Source organism: Pteropus vampyrus, unplaced genomic scaffold (assembly GCF_000151845.1).
Source record: "Pteropus vampyrus isolate Shadow unplaced genomic scaffold, Pvam_2.0 Scaffold18, whole genome shotgun sequence".
NCBI classification, from domain to species: Eukaryota; Metazoa; Chordata; class Mammalia; order Chiroptera; family Pteropodidae; genus Pteropus; species Pteropus vampyrus.
The window spans coordinates 6,840,702-6,858,761 of record NW_011888799.1 but is presented as its reverse complement, the minus strand read 5'-3'; the positions used below and the strand labels follow the sequence as shown (position 1 = coordinate 6,858,761).

Below are 18,060 nucleotides of genomic sequence, written 5' to 3'. Positions count from 1 at the left end.
TTATTAAATGAATGAAACAATAACCTCCGTGGGCTTCATATTTCTTATCTGTAAAATGAAAATAAAACTATCTGACACACTAGATTCTGAAGGGGGCTGTGAGAGAGGATGTATGGGAATTTCCTATCACCGTGCTGGACATACAACAGATGCTCCAGAAAGAGCTCTAATTTCCCTGCCCTTTAATGTTTATGGATATGTGTTCTTTTCTGTTTAAAAATACTGTACATTTTTGGAGTTCTTTTGGCCCAAAAGCCTGACTGGCTTCTTGTAGCTCAGGTCTCCAGTCAAGCGTCTCACTTTCTTACAGAGACATTCCGTGACCACTCCGTCTAAAATAGCCCCACCCACCGTAACACCCTCCACTTCAGTAGTTGTCTTATTCATGACCTGAACTTTATTCTTTTTTGACTTGATCCTCTCTGTCTTTCTTTCCTTAGACTGTGAGTGCCATGAGGGCAGAGACCTCAGCTGACTTTTCCATTTCTGGGGCCCCAGTGTCTAGAGCCGAGCCTGGTACATAGCAGCTGTCCAGCGGTTTCCAGGGCCAAGGCTGTGACGTTTCTAGGGGACGAACACCAGAGTGTGTGTGTTTCGGATAGAAGATGGTGAGGTAGCTCACCCCCTCCCTCACTGTACATCTTAGGGAGGTGAGGAATGGGGGAGACTCCTGGGCTCCCCAACATGTTCCCTGAGGGAAACTAGAAAACAACGGTTTCTTCAGGATTGTGCAGGTAGGGAGAAGCATCTTTTTTGCCTGGTGACTCTGGGAGGCTGGGGCTGAACACAGGCCTTTCTCACCATCCCTGAGCATAGTCCATCTGCGGGCAAGGACAGACTGAGGCACTTCTGCCGTTCCCCGACTTCGGAGGGACCTACCCTGTTGCCCTAAGCTGGGACCCCAGCACTAGGCCTGCCTCTTCTGGTGCCATTTTTCCTTCCCGTGCAGTACTTGCTCCTCTCTTCACTCCTGCCTTCTCATCACCTGCATCTAATGGGGCTCCTCCCGCCTCTACTCCAGCTTTAGTGGTGCCGTGAGGTTCTTGCTGTCTCCTGCAGTAGGATTCACTGCCCCACTCGGGCTTCCTGGCGCTCGGCTCCCACGCCTCAGCCAGTTCGGGGCCTCTGCCAGCATGCCCCGGTCTCCCACTCCAGCCCTTGTCCTAGCCATAAGGAGAGGAATTCCAGAGAAAAGCTACCAGAGGCTCCCATCCATCCCTGCTCACCCTCCCTCTGGGGAGAAGCACTCTCCTTCACCACTTGTCCCCTCGCCCCCTAGCTGAGGGGCCCAGCACCAGGTAAGCCTCCTAGACTCACAGGGGTGGGCAGTGAGGGTTTTCATGGACCTAACTTTGGACCAGGCTCCTGCCCAGTCTCAGCAGCATTACTCAGTGTTGAAAGGACTCCCTCAACTAGCTCAAGCCCACCACACTATTACCCCTCAGCCCTGCTCCCTAGACCTGGGAAGCCCACAATCACTGCCTCATCCTCAGAGCTGTCAGCACCCCCAGTTCTAGAGCTCTCACTCCTGGCGGGGTCCCAGAATGTTTACACAAGGAGGGATTTCAGGGTTGAGATGCACACAAGTATGCTCTGCAGAGTGCCCTGGAGCTGATCTGTGTGTATGTTTGTGTGCGTGACTGCGTATGTGTGTGTGCATGCACGATGGACTTAACACTGGGGCTCTAGGCCCCTACTCATATTTTGACCGTAGAACCCCAAACTTTTTCTGTGTTACCAGTGGAGACTCCACATACATTACTATTTAAACAAAAGAAGCCATTATTTTTTAAAAAGGTTTGAAAAATGTTGAAAACTTGACAAAACTCATTTTACATATGGGGAAACTGAGGCCCAGGAGAGCAAATGGCTTTTCAAGGTCACAGTGGGGTCAGTAGCAGAGCTGGTACCATACCAGGCCAGCTTAGCTCACAGGTTGATGTTTTTGCCAAGACCAGACCGAAAGGTCCCCATCTCAGGAGGTGTCAGGTGGGGGCAGAGTGCCAGGAAGGCCCCATCTAGAGAAGTGGGTTAAGGTCACAGCCTCTTCTCCCTCCATTCCTCTGTGAAGTGCCTGAGAGACTAGTTGCATTGGAAAGGTTACTGAGTTCTTAACTGGAGGCTTGAGGTTTTGGAGCGGGAAGGGGCAGGATGAGGGAGGAAGAGTGGGGGAACAGAAATTCATCCTCTGGGTCGCTCATACACCCTCCCTCAATTAAAGACCAAATGTCCTCCCGCCAGTTTGTGACTACTTCTACATTCCACCATAGTCACTCTGATACTTCTCCACAAGAAGGAGAAGGGCTCCACGGGTGCTCCCCACTGCAGCCTCTGTCCCACTGGAATCAGCCCTCCCTACCCCAAGCATCTACTTCCAAGCAGAGGGAGCTGGTGTCCATAGACGGAGCAGGGTGACCCTGAGGAGACGACTTCTGGGGTGGGAAGGCTGTGAAGAAGGGGATTGGTATTTCTGTCTTGGGGGTCCTGTGGACACCCTGCTACTGGCAACAGCAGAAATGGCACAGTAGGGGGCTCTGTGGCACTCACTATGTCTCCCCTAGTGTCTAGCTGGGCACTTGGGAAAATGCTGTTGAATGAATGGATGTGTTCATTCTCCCCTAACTCCTCCACAATCACCAGCCTCCCTCCTCCCCACACCCCTGTCCTTTAGAGACTACAAGGACTGAGTTATTCTTAGTAGTTTTCATTCATCAAAGCATGACAAACTGTGTCCTGGGAGGAATGCCTGGGAGCCACGAAGAGCCAGAGGAATGGGGTGGGGTGCAAAGGTTCCATCTGAGGGGAGAATTCTAGTGCTTTCAGGGAGCCCCCAGTCTGAGAGGGAGACACAGCCCTGCCCTCAGAGCTCCCTGTGATGGAGGATGCTACCCCCACACGCCACTTCCCCAGCCCTCAGTGAGATCTGTCTGAAGCGAGAATTCTAGCATCTTGCCCTCAAAGAACCTCGGGTTTCATGGCAGAAAACTAGCTGTCGTCCCTGCTGGAGAAGATATATCAATGGGCAGATTGAAACTCAAGATGAAAAAAGTGGGTACCAGAGGGGTATCCAGAAGCATGTGCAGCAGCCATCATTGCCACCACATGTGGGAAGCCTAAAGAGGGGCTTCCAGGAATACTCACCCTGCAATGCTTACCAAGAAACATGCAAAGGTTTCAAAGGGGCGGTAATGGAGCAGTCTGAGGTCCTAGCATTTGGGGAAAAGGATAAAGGCACATGCTGAGCAGGCTGTTCTAAATCAGGGGTCTCAAACCCAAATGCCTTTGGGGACTAGTCTGGCCTCACTGACCTTTCCAACCAGGAGGGCAATCAGAGAGCCTGCACTGTCTGTAGGCTCTCACATTCGATATGAAAACCACACATTCGTTGCAGGCCAAACCTCACTAAAGATTAAACTTGGCCAAGGCCGCAAGTTTGCAACCCCCTGGAAATCAGGAAAGAATTCCTGAGAGAGGAGAGGTTTGAGACTGGTTCGGATAAAGAAGCTGACAGTCAAGTTGCGCCCCCTTAGTCCTGGCCACTAGGCTTGGCTTCTGTGTCTTCAGGGCCTCCTCCCACCCTTCCTGGGATGGGAGACTTGAGCCATTCTTCACCTGCTCCCCTGGTCCGTAGCGTAGGGCTTCAGGTCTGTGATGGGAGGATATTATCTTTCTTTTGCGGGAAGGTAATTCTCCTGCCAGGGGAAGGAGACTGTGGGGCTCTCATAAAGCCACTGCTAAATGAGCTGATCCAGAAGTTCTGGCTGGGTGGCCTTCCCTGAGAGCCTTTACTTTTCCGTGCCTCTTATACGAAATGGAAATACTGTTGCCTGGTGCCCTTACCCACCCCTTCCCCTGACAGTTAACTTTCCAATAGGCCTCAGTGTTCCTGTCGATAAAGTGGGTTCCTGCCCTCTTCCCGCTCTCCCAGATCCTTTCAGAACTGTAGGCTTATGGGAGGAGAGCGGCCGGCTTCCACATCTTCAGGCCGCCGGGCCTGCCTCCCCAAGTCCTGCATCTCTCCTCCGCCCACCCCAGGTGGGGTCTCATAGCTGTCTCCTAGGACCACGGGGCAGTCCCAGAGTGCAGCAGGAGGCGGCGACGGGCAAGCCGATGCGAGCGCTCCTGGAGCCGGGAGATAGTTCCGGGACCGGGGAGGGGCAGCTAATTACCGCGCGTTGGCCCAGCGCCGCGGAGCGCTGGGACGAGAGCGGCGGTGGGTAATTAGAGCGCATTAGCCGTGCGCAGGCAATCCTGTAATTTCTCCGCGCGCTCCGGTGTGTTGTAGGAGGTGAAGCGATGCAAGATCGGCTCTGAGTCACTCTCGGAAGCCCGGGTGGGGACTCAGGGGGCGGCAGAAGCCTCGGAGAAGAGACTTCTGCCGTGGGAGGCGCCGGTGCCTTCCCCTGGCTGGAAGTCACCTGCCCCGGGACTCCCCGTGGTGCACCCCACTCGGGCGGGGCCTGGGGGCTTGGCCAGGAGGGGCGTGGCCCGTGCCTACTCCTGCCTCCAGGGGGCGCTCCCCTGCCCAGCAGATCTTCCCCAGGCTCGGAGTCTGGTTCCCTGCACCCAGCCCTTTGGCTTGCTCCTTGCACGCAGGTGGACTGAAAAAGAGAGATGCAGATGCAACGCGCGAGGCAGAGAATCCCCAATGTCCCAGAATTTCGGCAGAGACAGGCGACAGACCTAGGACAGCGATCGAAAATAGAAGTCAGAGACATTAGAAGGGTGCGGGACACTTGTTCTAACCGAGCCCTGAAATCACTTGTGGGGAAACAGGGAGGAGCCAGCAGGGGCTGAGGCTGGGAGGGGAGTTTATTTATTAGCCAGATTAGCCAGCATTAATGGGGGAGCGGTGGTGGCCGGCGGCGGCGGGGACATAGTTGGCATAGCTGGCATAGCGGCGGGGCCTCCCGCGGCGCGGGGCCCTTGCGGCTTCAAAGGGGCTTAAAGAGGCCCGTGGTGGCACTGCCACGGCCCCGCGGGGGGAGGGCGTGGGCGCGGGCGGCGGGGGAGAAGGCGGCCATTGTGCACGGAGGGATTAGGGATCTGGCCTGGAAGGAATTTTAAACTGCTGCGAGCCGGCGCCCCAGGACTTCCCTCCCGCCCCACCACTGCTCTCCTGAGCACCAGCACGAACATGCTTAGATGTTTACCTGCATTTCCGTGTCTGGGGGGGGGGGGGGTTCCTTCCTCCTTCCTCAGATTGGAGACATCTAGGGTTGTCAGATTTGTCAAAAATACAAGATGCCCAGTTCACTTTGAATTTCAAACAAACAATAAATAAATTTTTAGTATAAGCATGCCCCAAGTTGTATGGGATATACTTATTCTGAAATATTATTAGCTGTTTATCTGAAAATCAAATTTAACTGGACTTTTTGTATTTTTTTTTCTAGCAGCCTTAGAGTCACAGAAATGTCAATTCCGTGTCTACAACAGATTGGGGGCTCCCGAAAAATTGAATTGGGCTGTGTTTCTACCCTCAGACTAAGTGTCCTGAAGCTGAATACTGTGTTTCATGGTTCCGAATGGAGCTCCGATGGCAGTGTATGTCTCCTCCATCAGACTAGGAGCTTCCTGAGGACAAGCGCTAAATTTCAGATTAGAGCCTGGAGGTCAATGTCTAGGTCTCCTTCACCACACTGGGGGTTCCCTGGGGGCAGGATCAGTGTCCTGGGAGAGCAAGTCTGTCTCCTTTCCTCCCCTAGGCAGGTGGAGGCCCCTCCCCCGTTGTGTAGCTTCCTGCCTACAGGGGGCGCTAGGGGCCCAGAGGCCTGACCAACAGATGGATGGGTCCAGTTCCTCAGGACCCAGGGTTGCAGGTTCTCTAGAGTTGACATGACACACCTGAGTACTTGCGGGGTGTGGAGGGGTAGTGTCCCTATCCTATGTAGCTCCCGACCTGGTCCTGGCCCTTGCTCTGGCAGTGGAGGCCAGGCCTGCCTAGCTAGAACCTGTGGTCAGCATGTAGGAGAAGCTCCAAGTCTGGTTACTCTCTGTTTCCGCCAGGAAGGGACAGTGCGGCCCTTTGGGCATAATGGCCCTGCTCACCTCCTCTTTCTCCAAAACCATGACAGCCAAGTCCCCGACCTCCATCAGGCTTACTAAACTTCACTGCCCAGCCTTTGCTTGGGCTGTTTCTCTGCCTCAAGCACCCTTTCTTCCTGTCCTCAAGGGCTGCTAGAAACATCACCCCTTCTGGATGCTCTGGCTTGCAGCAGGGTATGGCCTAGTAGGCTGCTTGTGCCCAGGGGTCTTTTGGTGAAAAAATCCCTCCATCTATTCCCTCCTTCCTCATCACCCTGTGCCCCAGGGGCTAAAGATGGAACAAAGGCATGGGTGAGGAAGATGGGAGGTGGGGCAAATCTAGGTGAGGGGAAGCAAAAAAGCTTCTGTCACCATCTCCTCCCCTTCCACCCTCGGTAACCCCTTCCCAAATCCCCTCGTCCCCTCAGGGCCTCTGAACTCTTTTCCCTTGAAGCTGAGGGAAGCCTAGGAGGAGCCCTTTCCCACGGTCAGTCAGTTGCAGCCTCAACGTCCCCCCACCTCCTGCTCCTTTGGCCACAGCCACCTCAGCCTCTGCAGAGCACAGGCCTGGCCCACCCGATCCCTGCAGGGCCTCCTCTTTGGGCCTGGGTGCCTGATTCTATGAGCCAGTGGCATCATCACCCCACTCCTCAGGCCACCCAGTCATCAGGTCAGTAATTAGCTACTTCCTCTGCCTGCATGAGGCCACTGAACGTCATAGCCCCTCCTCCCCTCTCCCAGCCAGCCGCTGGCAGGAGTGCTGGGGGGGGGGTGCCCCTCACACTTTGTAGTTAGTGCCAAGTCCTGAAGCTGCCCCCCCACCCCGAACTACTGAGTTCGGAGTTAATGAGCCTCCCATTTAGGGAGCTGGGTGCTCCTGAGGGCGAGAGAAGCCTCCTCCCTTCTCCTTCTCCATGTCATCCCATTCCATCTGGGTAAGGACACTCCCGCTGCCTGGGTGGGGTGATGCTGGCTCAAGGACACCAGCAGCCCAAGCAGGCGGGGCTTGAGACTCAGGTGTCTCTCCTCAGTCATAGGAAGTTTTCACCCAGCTTTCACCTGGGGCCCAGGAATCTGTGAAATGAGAATGGTGGCAGTTATCTGGTAAGTGGGGAGAAACGGGGAGCCACTCTATCGACAATTAAACAAGTAGTGGGCAGGCTGTTCATGAACACCTACAGGGGATCACACGCCTGTGCCAAGGCACGCTTACAGATACAGCTTATGCAGGGTATGCCCTCATACCTTGCCCCTGGTGGGCGAACCCACCTGGAGGTGCACCCATGTGCCCCGATACCCCTCCTCCAAACGTGTACACACAAACCCACCAACACACTCAGAGAGACAATAAGCTCGCCGTCGCAACAAAAACAAAACCAGGACACAAGAGAGGAGCCCAGGAGAGTGGTGTGAGAGGAGAGATGACCCCAAACCTGCCATCACCCCCACCCACCTGCCTCACCATGGGCCCAGGGAAGACTGCACTTCGAGGGTATATGTGCGGTGGGCACGTGGGCTGCAGTGGGAGCAGCCCTGGTCTGAGTCTGGAGGAGCGGGGAGGGTACAGATTTACAGAGAGGATAAAAGCCTTCCTACAAATGTGTGTAATCTTAGGCAGATCATTCATTTAACTCCTTAGGGCCTCAGTGATATCATCTGTCAAATGGCGATGATGAGTGCACCATTTAAACTTTGCTATGAAGTTTAAATGAGAGCAGACCCTGAGCTGACACTAGTAGTGAGCAGATCCTCCCCGTGTCCTGTTGCTGGGTTGTAGGTTTGCCTAAAAGAGCTGCCCTGGGGAGATAGGCAGCCCCCATCCTGGGCCTTACCTGGCCAGGTGCCCACCCCTGTCTTTCTCCATTTCCTGGGGTCCAGCCCCAACCCAGGCATGGCAAGTGATAGGGTGCTACACCAGATTGGCCTGGGGGGTGGGGCCTGGGAGATTACTTGCCCCACCTTACAAGGCTGACACACAGGTAGCTGAGTGCTGGCTTCCAGCCCCTGAGAGGATGAGTCAGCCAGCGTCTCCCCACCAGGCAAATGGGGTGCAGGGGACTGGAGTTTGGGTGGAGGGGCCTTCTAGGAACGTTCCTGGAAAAAGACCCAGGAACAAGCGGTGCTGCTAGGGAGCCATTGCCTTGGCCTACCGGGCTGTGCCTAGCTCAACAAACACCCTTGTCCTTGCTTCTTACAGCTCACCTTCCAGATTCATGAGGCACCCTGCTGGCCCCATGCTGCCTTGTCATCCTTCTCAGCCCATCTAGCAGGGTGTCTGAGCCATGGACACAGGGACACATACACACACTCATAAATGTGCCCATGGCCACATAAACACAACCAGAGACCAGTGTAGACACATCCTCACAAGAACACACTCACGTAACACTCAGTCCTTCTTCACAGTTATATACACCCACATAGACACTCATGTACATGCACGGTTTCACACACATGCACACTCAAGTACACCCACACACAAACATGTAGAGTCATAATCACTATTGTTGATTATATCGTGTCCCCACAAAGATAATTTGAAGTCCTAACCCCCGGTACCTGGGAATGTAACCTAAGTTGAAAATAGGGTCCTTGTAGATGTAATCAAATTAAAATGGGATCTTACCAAATTTGGAGGGGCGCTAAATCCAATGACTGGTGTCATTTGGGGAGAGAGAGATTTGTAGACACAGAGGTACAGAGACACACAGAGAAGCCCATGTGATGATGCAGGCAGAGATTAGAGTGATGCAGCTACAAGTCAAGGAAGGCCAAGGATGGCCGGCAACCACCAGGAGTTAGGAGAGGTTCGGAACAGACTCTCCCGCGGAGTCCCCAGACTCTGGCCTCCTTAACTTTGAGAGAATACATTTCTGTTGTTTTAAGCCACCAAGTCTGTGGTAACTTGTTATGACAGCCACAGGAAATTAATACACAATCTCATACACAAACACACACACGCACGCACACACACACACACACACACACACACATGCACACACAGCTGGCTTTAGGCTCAGTAATGAGGTTGGGGGAGTTTCTCTTGGGAGTTGCTCTGTCTCTGTCCTCTTTCCCCTGTGACTGGTCCAGACCCAGAAAACTCAGGGCCCAGGGGAGCAGCTCAGTAATCTTTAACACCTCCTTTACTCCCTGGAGTTCTTAACGAGACATCTCCCTCAAAATTTGCTCTCGAGAATGGGTTGCCATGTTTATGTGAACCAAAAGACATGTCTAAGAATGCTATAGCTGCTCTAATCATATTAATTAAAAACTGGAAATGACTCAAATGCCCACCTACCGCAGAATAGACAAATAAATTGTGGCTTAGCCACTCAATGGAAGGCTACTCAGCCACAGAAGAGGAAGAGCTAGTACTGTGGGAGCAGTATGGATGATCCCCACAGACTCACGCTGAACAAACTGGGCCAGACACCAAGAGTGCATTCTTTAGGAGTTTATTTGTACGTGGTTCAAGAACAGGCAAAGCCAATCTGTGATGATACAGGTCAGAATGGTGATTACCTGTGAGGGATGAGATTGACTGGGAGGGGCTTGTGGGAGTCTTCTGGGGTGCTGGAATATTTTGTCCTTGATGTGGGTAGCGGTTCCATGAACATATACATATGCACAGATTCACAATATTTGTGCAATTTGATACACAAAATTTACACCTCAATAAAAAGTAAAAAAAAAAAACACAAAAAACCCCCCCAAAAAACCAAAAAAACAAAACTGGGTTCTCAGGAAGTCAATGATTAGAAACCACTGGATAGCATCTTTTGGGGTAGGTGGCTGCAGGGCCTGTCTTGTCCTGGTGCTGCACTGATGTCCTCAGGCCTGGGGCCCCTTGTGTGGCTGACTTGCCAGGATATTTGTTGACTGTAAACATTGAGCCTGGTGCTGCCTGTGGAGAATTTGGAATGTCAAGGAGGCCACACCCTACGGAGACAACCCATCTCTGGGTGGAAATGGGGGGTGCACAGGATCTTACTGCAATCTACTTACTCAGTTAAAGACCAAATGTTATGATTTCTTCCACAAAAAGCCTATATTGAAGAAGAATAATTACCTTTTATTCAGCTTTTGCAATCTGCCAGGCATGCACTAAGCACCTTGAAGGAACAAGGCCGTGTTGCCATTTCACTGAGGCTCTGAGCTGTTGATTTGCGGGAGAAGCTTGTCTTGAACCTGATTTTCGTTGCACACATACTGATTTCCTGGAGTGGCTGGGAAGGTGCTGCTGAGCTGGCAGCCTTGCTCCTTCTCACCCTGGCTCTCACCCCTACGTTTAGCTCAGGGCTCTGCCCATAAATGTGCCATAGTTTGGGACGATGAATTTGGGGGGTGAAGAAAGGACGTGAGGGAGGGCATGGATCAGAGGGACCTGTCCCTTTGGCGATTGTGCTGGGATCGGTGCTGGAGGCCCCCGTTCTTTTTCTCCCTTCCTGGCCCAGCCCACTGGGAATCAGGACCACCCAACTGAGCCATGCCAGAGCAGCCCCCAGCACTTCCCAGGACCAGGTGCTTCTCACTCTGCCCACGCTCGGCATCCGGAGCTGGGTCATATGATGGGGCCAAGGTGGCAGGTGTAATAGGAGCTGCGGCTCCTCAGCTTGCCCTGTGACTATATTAAGTTCTGTGCCCAGTCTCCCCTCTCCCCCGCCCCCAGGACTTTCCCTCCTCCCCCAGGGATCCTGTGCTGGGAGTCATTCCTCCCTCCGATCCCACTGTCCTAGGAACAGGGGGCAGAAGCCTAACGAGGTCAGAGCCAGCGGGTGGGGGAGCCAAGGCAGTAAATTTAGGACTCAGGTGCTAATGAGCTGCAGAGGGAAGCGCCTGGGAGGGAGGTCACCTGTTCCTGAGGCCTGAGCACCCCTCATACTCAGGGGGGCCTGCTAATGCCCACACACATCACCCAGGGCTCACAAGGGCACACACAGAACATGCTCACCATCAGGTGAGACAAGGCTCACATTCTTTCAGGCCAACTGCATGTATCTATGCATGCATACGCCCCCAGGAGCCCACTACCACCCCTTTTTATAACCCTGTTCAGGCACTCAACTCTGCATACCCAACCATGCATGCAGGCACCCATGCGTGCTTGCAGCCACAAGCACTCATGCACACACCACCCACCCCTGTTCCCCATTTCTCCTCAGTCTCCAGAGTCTATGGCTGAAGCAGAGGGATCCCTGGGGCCACAGGATGGGAGGAAGTGTAGCCCGAGGGCTTCAGGGCATTTGCACCCATTGCATAGACCTAAGGGCTCAGTCTCAGTCTATCCAGACCCAGGATGAGACTCACGACCCCTGGGGTGAAGGGCCAGGAGCCCCAGGAAGGCCTTCCTTTTCCCCAGGGGGAGAGCTCGGGGCAGGACAGTGTTTATTAATAAACTTGCTCCTGACTGGAAAGTCTTGTGCAGAAGTCCCAATCTCAAGCCAATCAGAGCAGAACTTTCCAGGAATGCCACCCCAACGCAAGCTTTCCTCTAACTCCAGGATTATTTCTCACCCCTGACTTCATCCCCTTGGTGCGCAGGGCTCCTGCCAAGCTTCACTGGCTCTGCCCAGCAGGCCCGCTGTCACCTGGCAGCTGACATCTGCCTTGGCTGCCACCCAGAGAAGGTCACAGAGAGTCTATGGTGGGGCTGGGATTAGAACTGCTTCCTCTGTCATCCACTCTTGCTATATTCCCTGCTTCCCCAAACTGAGGACGGCTGAGCCTGCTGTGTTGGGAGTACAGAATGGCCTCAGCGCCCACCCATGGCACCCTGATGCTGCCCTGGCACCCCACCCTAAGGGGGGAAAAGCCCTGAAGGCAGAGAGCCTGGGCCAGCTTCCTGGCCCTGTGACCTTGAGCAAGCAGAATGTGGCCTGTCTGTGACTCATTGTCATCATTTATAAAAGGAGGATGAAAATGCTCACCGGAAGGTAGCTGTGAGAATGAGGAATGTGTGATGGCTGGTGTAAACTGTAAAGGGCTGTGCAGGAGTGTAAAGTAGATGGTATTTATGTACCTTCCTCTATCACTAATACCCATCTTCATCACCACCGCCTCACGATCACCTCCACCGTCACACCACCGTCTCCTTCCCACCATCGCTTCCTCTATCACAGACATCATTCCATCATCGTCAGCACCATCACACTGCTTTCCTCATAAATACGTCCATCGCAACCACCATGTTATCACCAGTCATTCCAAGAACACTTATTCAGCACCTACTACGTTCACGGTCATGCGAACCGCCCTTTGGAGGTTACTCCTGTTCCAGGTCCCACACATTAAGAATGGTCTATATCTCTCACTTCCTTTAAGCTCTGACACACAACCCATCTCTGCCTGCAATGCTTCCTCAATCTACCCTGGACTATTCCAGTTACTTCTGTACACTGTGGCTCAGCTTTGCCTGTCCCCTCCCTGGTTTCTGTGTATGTGTGTATGTGTATGCATGTGTGTGTTCACATCTATCTTGTTTAAACTAGTCTGTAAAGTCAGCCTCCACCCAGATCTCCTACACATAGCATAGTGGTCTGGGTCCCAATCCTGGCTCTGACACTTCCTACCTCTGTGATTGGGAACAAGTCTCTTTGTGCGTCAGTCTTCTCAACTGTAAATTGGATAAATAATAGAATAAATTATAGTCTCGGAATTATAGTAAGGATTCCCTAAGATATTGTGTGTGTGTGTGTGTGTGTGTGTGTGTGTGTGTGTGTGTGTAACACTTAAAACAGAAGAAGGCACACAGCAAGTGCTCAATAAACATTAGCTATCGTGATGATGATGAGTCCTTCCTACCGCCAATTTCTGACACAGGACTTTGCATTGTCAATGAGAACAAATACATTAATGGATACACTTGACTTTCCAGTATAGATATCTTGGGAGGAAAGGAAGGGTTGAGCCTTTCCAAGTGCTATGTGGATCTCTGCCAGCTCCCAGAAGATGCCTGCACTCTCTAGGTGATGGGTGGGCAGTGGGCTGGGAAGGACCATGCAGGGAGTTTGGAGCTGAGTTTGAATCTGGACTTCACCAGCTGAGCAAGCATGGGCAAGTTATCACTTAAACACCTCCAGCCTTGGTTTCATCTGTACAGTGGATCACTGCGCAGGGCCACTCATTTCTGTCAACGTCGAATGCAGGCAGCTGTCGGTGGGCCTCGGGGCTGGTATACTCCTTGGGCCTCAGCCTTTCCACATAGACAATGGACAGTTCTGGCAGAGCATGCTTCCCTGAGTAGGCAGAGAGGATGCTGAGTGATGGGCAGTGACCAGGAGAGTGAAAAAGTGTTGAGAAGTTTTAGGGACAGCATTAACAATGATTGACCCAAGCGAGGCCCCGCTTGGCTGCACTTGAGAAACGCACTGAGGTCTGAGCTGGGTTCCTGGAGCAGAGTGGGGACAAAGAGGAGGAGGGCTGAGGGGACCCCTAACCGCAGGCTCAAGGAGGCCACTCTGTGCTCAGACTCCCACAGGCACCATGGCATGGTCCATGAGAAGGGTGGGGTTGCTGGGATATGGCGGGAGGGACGGCCTGGGAGGCCTACAGGCTGTCCTGGGGTCCCTAGTACATTGACATTCACACAGCTGCAGCCACCTGAGGACTGCCTCCGCCCTCCTCCTCAGTGGCGCCCTGGACATGAACCCCCAGGGAATAAACAGGGCAGCAGCCGGCTGACTGGTGTGTACTCCTGGCCCCACAATATAAACTCCTGGGACATATTTATGTTGTCTAGGTCTGGCCCCAGTCCCCTGCCCAGCTCGGAGAGGTCACGCCATGTCAAACGTCACATGTGCAGAATAGCTGGATTCCTCCACGTAGTGGGGGTGATGGGTCAGGAAAAGGTGGGGTTGAGGGGAGGATAATGGGGGAGAGAGACCAGACGGAGAGTTGCAAAGGGGGAAGGGAGAACAAGCGCTACCACTGAGTGCTCAACGGTGCCTGTTCCTAGAACTGCAGGTCAGAATCTTAGCATATCCCTGGCCTGGCCAGTGAGCTGGGTCACCCTGTGGCCTTCCAGGGCCAGTCGTGGCCCCAGACTCTGGGGTCATGGAGCTTAGGGCTCTGCCCAACCCACAACTGGCCTGAGAATTGGCCTACTAGGCTTTTCTTTGGCATACTTTTTTCCTACCCTCTGCCGAACTCTATGCCAAGTCTCTTGTGCACATTATCTCATTTAAGCCCTGCCACCCGCCTGGGGCAGGAACTGCGGCTGTCCTCATGACCCTGAAGAGGGCCAGGGGGTGAGTAGGTAGCCTAAGGTAATGGAGCCTGGAAGTGCCCTGGCTGCGGTTTGTACCTGGATCTGTGACCAGAGCATCCCTGCTCTTAAAAGCCATGCCAGGCAAGCCACTGCCTTCAGGAGCAAAGTGACACCAGAGTCACCACTAGAACCCAGGGCTCTTGAGTCCTGGGTTAATTTCATTCCCATTGTATCAGAAACAGAGTGGTGAAGAGACCCAGCCCTGCTCTCAGAGAGCCCCATTCTGAGAGGGGAACATAGCACTGATCCCAGGAAGCCACCTGAGGGGGAGCCCCAGATCACAGGAAATTACTGATTGGCCACAGCACTGAGGAGGCAGGTGGAGCCAGACAGCTTCATACAGCTGGAGTCAGTGTGGGAAGGCTTCTTGAGGGAGTGGGCTGGCAGCACCTTGAGGAAGGAGGAGTTGGGCAAATTGTGGGCAGCTCTTGGTGGCCCTGGAGGCCAGAGCTGCATTCCACAGTGCCCTGATTAGGAAACAAGGCTCATCTCTGCTTTCTCACCCCCTAGGTGGGACTGCCATCCTGGCCCTTTGCAGCCTGCCTGGGAGGGGCAGGAGGAACACAGCCGTGTGACAAGCATTCAGCTGGGAGCTGAGCACGTCTCAGGAATGACACCCAGGAGGGAAGGCTATTTTAATCTGGAAAGTTGCCTGCTCCAACTGCCCACCCCCAAAATAACCTGGCTCCAGAAGGAACCTGCAATGTGGTGGTTTGCCACCAGCCTAATGGAGCGCTCCAACTCCTGTACCCCCACTGTGGTCAGCCTCGGTCCTCAGACTGGGCCTCCCTGCTCACTGGATCCCTCCCTTGCCGGGGCTGTGTCTCCTCCTTCAGCTCGGGGGCTTCTTCTTCAGGGCAGAGGCTGTGCCTGTCATCAGATCAGGAGCTCCTGGAGTGCAAAAGTTGTCTCTCCCCACTCAGACCGGGACTCCACAGAATATTCGAGTCCCTGAAGCCTGCTTGCCTATGGAATTAGGGGGTTGGCAGGTTCAAATGGCCTTTTCCTACTTCTGGCCTGTATAAGGGGGGATGCCCTTGTGGTGGAGAAACCAGATCTTCCTTCTCCCCATGGCCCCAAGTGCATTTGGCTGGTGGGCTCATGTGGGACCTAGGTCGTGTCTGGCAGTGCCAGGCTGCCCTGCTGCTTGCCACATGGCCCCTGACATGAGGGTTCACATGTCCCAGCATCAGCCAGCCACCTGCTGCCTCCTGCCTCTCAAAATAGGAAAGTGCCGGCCTTCTCCCGTTACTAGCTGTATGCCCTACTGCCCTTGTCCTCGCGATGTGGCTCTCACTCATCCCTGACCTGCTCCCCTGTGGAGGTTATGGAGGGGATCGACCTCAGTCCTGGCTGTCCTCAGAGCTGGATGAATGAATGTAACTGAAGGGGAGGGTCGCTCTATTCCTGGGCTGGGTACCAAATGGGGAGGGGACCCACTAACTTCAGCGTTCCTTGTTCCTCATAAGGAACTGATATCCACTAGTCCTGTTAAGAGGATCCTTGCTGCCCGCCTCTCCCCGCAGCCCCGACCCTCTCTCCTCCCTGACATCCAACACAAACCCTGACATGGAGTAGGGCCTGAGGGTGTGGAGTTGACTTCAGTAATATCCTTAACTATGATAGTTACTGAAGGCAGAGAAACTGAGGTTCAGAGTTTGAGAAAACAGCCCCCTCCGTACACGCAAAGCCTCCTTTCCATTCATTTTACGACCATTTTTAACTGAGCACTTACTACTTCTGAGGCACCGTGCCGGTGCTCACCATTAGTTACCATGTTTAATCCTCACGACATCTTATTGAGAAGATGTAGAGGGAATGCGGCCCAGAGAGATTAAGTGACTTGTCTAAGGTCTCACAGCAAGGAAATGGTAGAGTTGGTATTCATACCCAGGTTAGCACATTTGTTTTCTTTTCTTTTCTTTTTTTTCTTACTTTTGATGTTTTATTATGAAAAACTTTAAACATTCAGACAAGTAGAGAGAATAGGACAATGAACCTGCAAGTACCCATTTTCAAGATAGAACAATGAACATTTTGCCAGATTTGTTTCCTCTTTTTGTGCTGAAATATTTTAAAGTAAATTATGGACATTATGTCCATATGATATGTCACCCTCAATTACTTCGGAATGTGTCTCTAAAAAAAATAAACCCAATTTTCTATATAAACCAGCTTGTCATTCTCACACTGAGCAAAACAAATTTCTACTATTATCTAATACACAGATGATGTTAAACTCCCTCCAATCGAACATAATCTTCCTTGGATTCTTGCCTTTCTATCACACTGCCACTGAGGAGTGAGTGGACCGAGTTTGGGGGAGGTCTTTGCCAGCTTCTGCTTCTTACTTTCCCATAGGGACACAGTCCCTTCCTTCTCTTTTTCCCATTGCTAGGGGGCCAGGTTTCTAGATAGCAGGGTAACAAGGACCTGAGGGAACCTGGTGGGTGTTGGAAGCTGTGGGAAAACTTAGGGGAGCCCCTTGTCTCCTGGGGAGGGGTGCGGAGGGATGTGGGTATCTCGAGGGGCTGGAGAGGGGCCACGGCCCAGCAGTGGAGGATCTCAGCAAGGGCTCTGATGCACTGCCCTCCCTGGAAGCCCCTCCCCCACAGGGTCCCTTCTGCACTCTGGGTCCACAGACCAAGCAGCCCACTGGCCTGCCTCAGCCAAAACAAGAGCTAGAGGAAGGTCAGCTTATCGGGCCTCCCCTACCACCTCACCCCATGGGCCTGCCTTCCACTTATCAGTTTCTGGGGTGAGAGAAGGGATTGACAGAACAAGGCAAGGCCACTCCTATATAGAACAATGCTTTTTAACAGGATTCTGGGAGAGCCTGGGAGCCCACAAGTGACAATGAAGGGGCCTGCCTGCCAAGTGATCTCTAAGTTCTTTTTCTGTCCTATGACTGTCCTGCCCTTATTCTTTGATACGGATGGGAATGATGCTGACCTAAGGCAGGAGATGGTCCCGGTGGCCTCTTGGTCTTCACTCTCTGGGTGGAACTGTGATGTTCAAGGCCAAATCAGACCAACCCTGTAGAGACAGGGGCTGTGTCTCCCTGTTTAGACGAGGGGCTGCCAGAGAACAGGGCTGTGTCTCCCCCTCAGACTGGGGCTCCCTGAGCATTGGTCAACACTAAACTTTCCTCACCGTCATTACCTCTAGGGACTCCAGGCTGCCCAGATATGCTGAGTGTGGCTCTTGTGAGATCAAACCCCTTCGGAGGACCCCCAGCTCCTCATTGCTCAGGAGTCGGGGAAGGGCTGAAAAGAGAAGTGAATTGACTTCACTTTGCTGGGTGGGAAGCAGGAAGGGCTTGGTCTAGCTGGAGCCCACTGCCTGGTGGGAGACAGAATTGCCTTCCTCTAAGGGTTTTGGGCATGACCACGAGTGTGGAGGCAGGAGATGGAAGAGAGCGTCTCCTCCAGGACTCTTCCTTCCTTGACCAGAACACCCATTGTGAGATACTGGGAGGGGCTTCAAAGTGGGGAATGGAGGGCGCAGGAGCCAGGAAGTGACTCTTGAGGGTCTTCCTGTGGGCTTTAGGGGATGTTGCTTACCCTGGACCCCAGCGCTAGTGAGGAGTTGCTGGGTAGGAGCAGGAGAGAGGGCTTAGCCTTGCAGGGGGCAGAGCTGGGGGGAGAAGATTAGCTCCAGGAAACATGGGCCAAGGCTGCCAGGTAAGTGGGGTGGGGTGAGAGAAAGGCATAAGTAAGATGGTGGAAGGGCCTTTGGGGGTCCCCCAAGGGCCAAAGCTCTGTAGC

The 18,060-nt window shown here is 53.3% G+C and overlaps 1 protein-coding gene across 1 annotated transcript; it reads right to left on the bottom strand.

Annotated features, from left to right (window-relative positions):
• Positions 1-1,882: 1,882 nt before the first annotated feature.
• On the bottom strand, positions 1,883-6,096 carry CUNH6orf223 (chromosome unknown C6orf223 homolog). The gene is given in 4 exon segments (XM_023527689.1): positions 1,883-4,199; positions 4,202-4,273; positions 4,276-4,407; positions 5,955-6,096. Coding segments are annotated over 4 exon segments (384 nt in total). The 3' UTR covers positions 1,883-4,161.
• Between the last annotated feature and the right edge of the window lie 11,964 nt (positions 6,097-18,060).